The 4,914-nt window shown below is 42.0% G+C and overlaps 1 protein-coding gene across 1 annotated transcript in view; it reads left to right on the top strand.

Moving 5' to 3' along the window:
• Positions 1-4,908, top strand: part of EXOG (exo/endonuclease G) — an 18,867-nt gene extending 13,959 nt beyond the window's left edge. Inside the window, 1 exon segment of the mRNA XM_010712356.2 lies at positions 4,425-4,908. Coding sequence (XP_010710658.1) covers positions 4,425-4,886 — 462 coding nt within the window. The 3' untranslated portion in view covers positions 4,887-4,908.
• The last annotated feature ends 6 nt before the right edge of the window (positions 4,909-4,914 follow it).

The following is a 4,914-nucleotide window of genomic DNA, read 5'->3' as shown; positions in this document are numbered from 1 at the left end:
ACATAGCAGGGGGTTGGAACTGGATGAGCATTGTGGTCCTTTTCAACCCAGGCCATTCTGTGATTCTATGAAGGTTTTGCAGGGATAAAGTGAACTCACCTTGTGGCCTGTTCTCAATGTGGAGTGAAAGCATGTGGCAGAGCGTTGATTTTCAGTGCCATAGCTGTATTTTTCTAGGCAATATTACCTCGTCAGATGTTTTTGAGTCACATACACTATTAAAAAAACTTGCTCTTTTCCAGCTGGAGCAGATAGCTGTTGTGGGTATTGATTGCTAAAAGGTTGTGTGCTGCCTGTGGGTAGACTGGCACAAATCAAAGTCAGCATCTGTGCATGGGCAATCTAAACCTATTTTCTCTTCTGTTACAATAGGGGTATAAGCTCTCTGCCTCTGTTTGGCATGCATCACAATAAATGGGTGGTGCAGGTTAAAGAAGTGATTCAGACTATTTTAGTTCAGTAGGAAAATCCTCTAGGTGGCAATAGGAAATGATTTGTTGAGTTTATTTTTCTTACGTGTTGCTTCAGCTGCAAACATCACTTCTCTGGAATCACACTGTTGGGCTGTGTATGGGGAACATCTCTTTACTCCTCTGCACCTTCTACTCCAGTGTCTACTCCAATAGAAAAGCAGATTGTGATTTATTACAGAGCATGATGATGTAAATACTAGCACATTTATTTTTTTAAACAGGAATCATTAACAACGGAGATTATTGGGGATGCATCTGTGTGCAGTTCACATATGTGTTGAACTTCAGGAAAAAGAAACCAACCAACACAATTATTCTTTGTCAGGCACCTTCTGTTTTTCTTTCTTGCTGGTATCCCCTACCAGCAGGATGAACTGGGGGCAGAGCTACACTCGTTTGGGTAAGGAAAGGATGCCATTGTGGACTCCAGACTTTGGCAGACTGGAGTTTGTCTTAATCACTTTAAAAGTATCAGAACTTAGTAAAGTAATGGCAGGAGTAGTTTATTGTTATTCAGAAGATTGGGATAAAGCCTGTGCACTATTTAAATTTTATTTAAATTCTTAAAGGAGAACTTGCATGAAACTGACACAGTACATAAATTACACGTATGGCTCTCGCCTGTATACAGCAGAGTTGTATTTAGAGCTGCTTTTCTCCAAAGGCCGACCCTTCCTTTTTCTCAAACTAGTTCTCTTTCATTCTTTTCTTTCTTTCTTCATATCCTATGCATAAATGTGCATTATTTTGCATAGAATATATATATTTGCATAATATTACATAAGCATAGGGTCTCTTTTCCCTTAACACCCACTCCAGGCATTCAGCATTTCCATTTCATACCTACGAATTCTACATGCAGCTCTATTCATTCCCCAGCCTTTCTATCCACCCACTCAGTCCTCAGACTCAATCCCCTGTTCCCTCTGCTAGTTCACTCAACACACTCACCTGTTTGTTTTACATATGCCACATACCCCCTAATTGGAGATGCTCATTGCAGCTCCATCTCCATGTTCTCCCTTCCTCTTGTCTTTTATACAACAGGCAGAGGATGCTGGTGTGTGTATGTGAAGTGTTGAGAAGGGGAAAGGGGACAGCTAACGAGGACCTAGGATGTATACATGTATTCACAGTGGGGGGAAAAAAAAAATACGTGGGAGCCCTGGGAAAGGATGTGCCACACTACACAGGAGTGCTGCTGAGGAGGAGGTGGTTTGCCCAGGGAAGCCTGGGGAGGAGGATTTAACCTCTGTGTGCTCTCTTCTCCCAGGGAGCTGCAGCAGCTTCAGGGAACAGTGCCACTGAACAGCCTCTTCTTTCTCCTCTGCCCTGCCCTGGGTGTGAGCAGCAGGTGGGAGTGCAGAACAGGCTCTGCCAGCTCCTATACTCCAAGGAGAGAAAAGAAACCCCTGCCTTCAGCAGCATCACCCACTGCTACTCTTGGGTGAATAGGGAAAAATGAATCCCCTCCTCCTCGCACCCCTTGGGGCTTTTCATGCTGCTTAGCTCCCTTCTTCCCACCCTCAGTACATGACATGCATCCCCCCAGTTTGAACACCCGCTCTCTCAAGTAAGTTACGCTCCAGGACCATTCTTTTTTATAATTCAGTTTTAAGCCACCAGGTATAGCAGTGGGTTGATGCTGACTTTTCAGTGTATTTTAAAATTACCAGTACGTCAGTCAGTTTTGATTACTTATGCGGTTGATCCTGAGGAGCTGTAACCCTGGTTTCACCCACACTGAATGCTAAATGCAAAGTGCTTTGACACTCAGGAGCTCTCATTTCCCTATCAAGACATCTGTCATCATCGAAAAGGAAAGTAGGTATAGCATAAGGCATTTATTTATTGCTTACCAGTTTCAGTGGCTGTTAGATGTCTAAGCAGAGCTTTATTTAGGAAAAGCAAGATCATTGCTGTACAAAAGTATAAACTAGAGCAGTGCTGTTAAACAGCCTTATATAGGGAAGTGGGGTGGAATGCTCTGGTTTTGGTAACAGAGTAAAGAAATCTTAAGAGTGCATTTGCCGGTGAAGTTACTACTATGATCGTGTACAAGTCATGGAATAAACACACTTTGTTAGGAGTTTGCCTTTCTCCCGAAGGCTCTTTCTCCAGTTTCAGTCCAATAAGATTTCAGGAGCTGTCACTTATGGAACTGACAGCAGAGGTAGGAGACACTTCAAGCACTAAAATTCGCAGCTGAGATGAATTATCAGTTGGAGCAGACTGAAGGAAACTTTTCAGTGCCACAGGCAAATTTCAGTTTGAAAAATGCATTACCTTTTGCAGAAGTGCTGAACACTCTCAAAACAAAGTGTACATGGAAAGTGTTTCTTCTGGGGTTGAGTTAGATTGAATCTGAATGGACAGAGCATAACTAAACTGATGTACCAGCATAGTTTGCAAAGTACTTTCAACTAATATGATAGATTCTGGCAGTGAAATAAATTCCTGCTTTCTCTGAAATAGTATTTTAATTGTATCTAACAAAAGCTATCAAAAGAATAAGCAGTATTTGCCTTTGCAAGTATTGCAAATAGTACCATATTATGGGATTGCATTTAAAAACACAGTGCCTTTGTAGTTCTTGCGGAGAGCCTGCATCTTTTTCTTCTGCCTTTAGAAGAAAAAGTACAGTGTTTAGAAGGATGATTGTACAGAAGGATTATGGATTATGCAAAGCTGAAACTTCCCTTGTGTGAGCCTGTTGTACTTTATCAGCCTAGCAGAATCAGTTCAGCAACACTGGGGGGAGGGAGGGGTAGCCTAATGCAGTGCATGCATGAGCATTGCTTTTTGACTGCTGGAAAAATTACATTTGTCATGAATATGTGTATAACTTTTGAGACAGAGTGGGGGTATGTGCATTGTAAATATGTGAGTTCGTGGTAGGTTTCACGTGAATTCAAAATCCTCATCATCTCCTGTTGCTTCAGTTAAATTTCTGGATCCTGATATGAGTGACACAGCAGGAAATCCAACATGTACGAGCCCTTGCCTTGAATCACAGTGAATTTGTGGGAGGAAAAGGTGCATCACATTAAGCATTTGTTTCTCTCTTCCAAAATATTGCATCTCACTGAATGTACTTTATATCCAGGTGCCCTCAAAACAATACTTCTTTAGGTAATGTAGCTGTTAAATACAACCTGTGTAAGGATCATAGAGGGACAAAAGAAGGTAAGAAGGTAAGCTGGAGTTGACTTGAAATGGGCATTTAAAAAGTACATGATTTGGAGATGTCAGATCAGGAATTTCAAGTAAAATGTATAGAGCCACTGCTGCTAAAAACAGCGTTCATAGTGTTAACAGTGTGATGCAGTATGACAGGAACCTCTACCATCCCTTTGTGTCAGTTACACTTACAGATTTGCACCAGAGGATTATAGAGCTGGGGTCTTGGCTGACTCCCTGTTTCCAAATATGTTTTTCAGATTCAGTTCCAGTTCAGTTTCAGCTATAACTGAAGTTGCTCTGATTTGCAGCTGAACAAAATAATTAAATTGAACTAATTCTTCTACCAGATCTCCTTGCTTCAGATCTTTCTGAATATATCTAGGCAATGGTTGGATAACCTTTTGGCCTTTTGTCTGTATTGTTGTTTTTAATAGTACAGTGTGAGGTCAGTAGTGCTATGAGACAGGCTGAGAACCTTCTGGGAATGTCTTCTACCGTCAGTGGCCAAATGGCCCTGCAGTGAACCATCCTCTGCTGATTTTCTCCTTGAAAAAGGGATTCAGATATGGTACAGCTAGCTCAGTCCTGACCAATTGTATGGGAAGTCAAAATGAAATTGTGCTTTCCATCTCATCTTCTGGTCCCATAACGTTGCATGTGATTTGGATGTGTAGTTAGACCTTGTGACTCCTTTTTAGAGGTGGTCACATTGGTCTCGTGTCTTCGTTTCCCTTTGACTGATAAGATCTGTATCATTTCTTTTGACAGGTAATTGGAAAGGATGATGTGGCAGTGCCATCCCACCTCTACAAGGTCATCCTTGCCCGGCGGACCCGAACATCCACGGAGCCTTTGGTACTGGGGGCTTTTGTGGTGCCAAATGATCCCATAGGCTTCAGTCACTAGCTGACTGAATTCCAAGTCAACATTGAAGATCTGGAAAAAATGTCAGGTTTGGTTTTCTTCCCTCAAGTGGACAAAACCAAAGATGTTAAAGATATCTGTGAGGTGGACACCTGTAAACTGATGGGATTCAAGGAGTTCACGTTGTACATCGTTACCCGAAAAGTGCAGAGTGCCCGGACATTGCACCGCTTGGAAAAAGTCATGTCAGAGTTAAAGGAGGCAGGAATTGAGCCTGATGAGTATCTTCTAAAGCTTCACAAGAAGAAGGAGGAAGAATTACAGCAGGAAAAACAAATAGCAGCTAGAGAGGGGAAGGCTGGCTGAGTACTTGGTTAGGAAGATGCTTTTTTTT

This window comes from Meleagris gallopavo, chromosome 6 (assembly GCF_000146605.3).
Source record: "Meleagris gallopavo isolate NT-WF06-2002-E0010 breed Aviagen turkey brand Nicholas breeding stock chromosome 6, Turkey_5.1, whole genome shotgun sequence".
Taxonomy (NCBI): Eukaryota; Metazoa; Chordata; class Aves; order Galliformes; family Phasianidae; genus Meleagris; species Meleagris gallopavo.
This window is presented reverse-complemented; position numbering and strand designations above follow the sequence as displayed.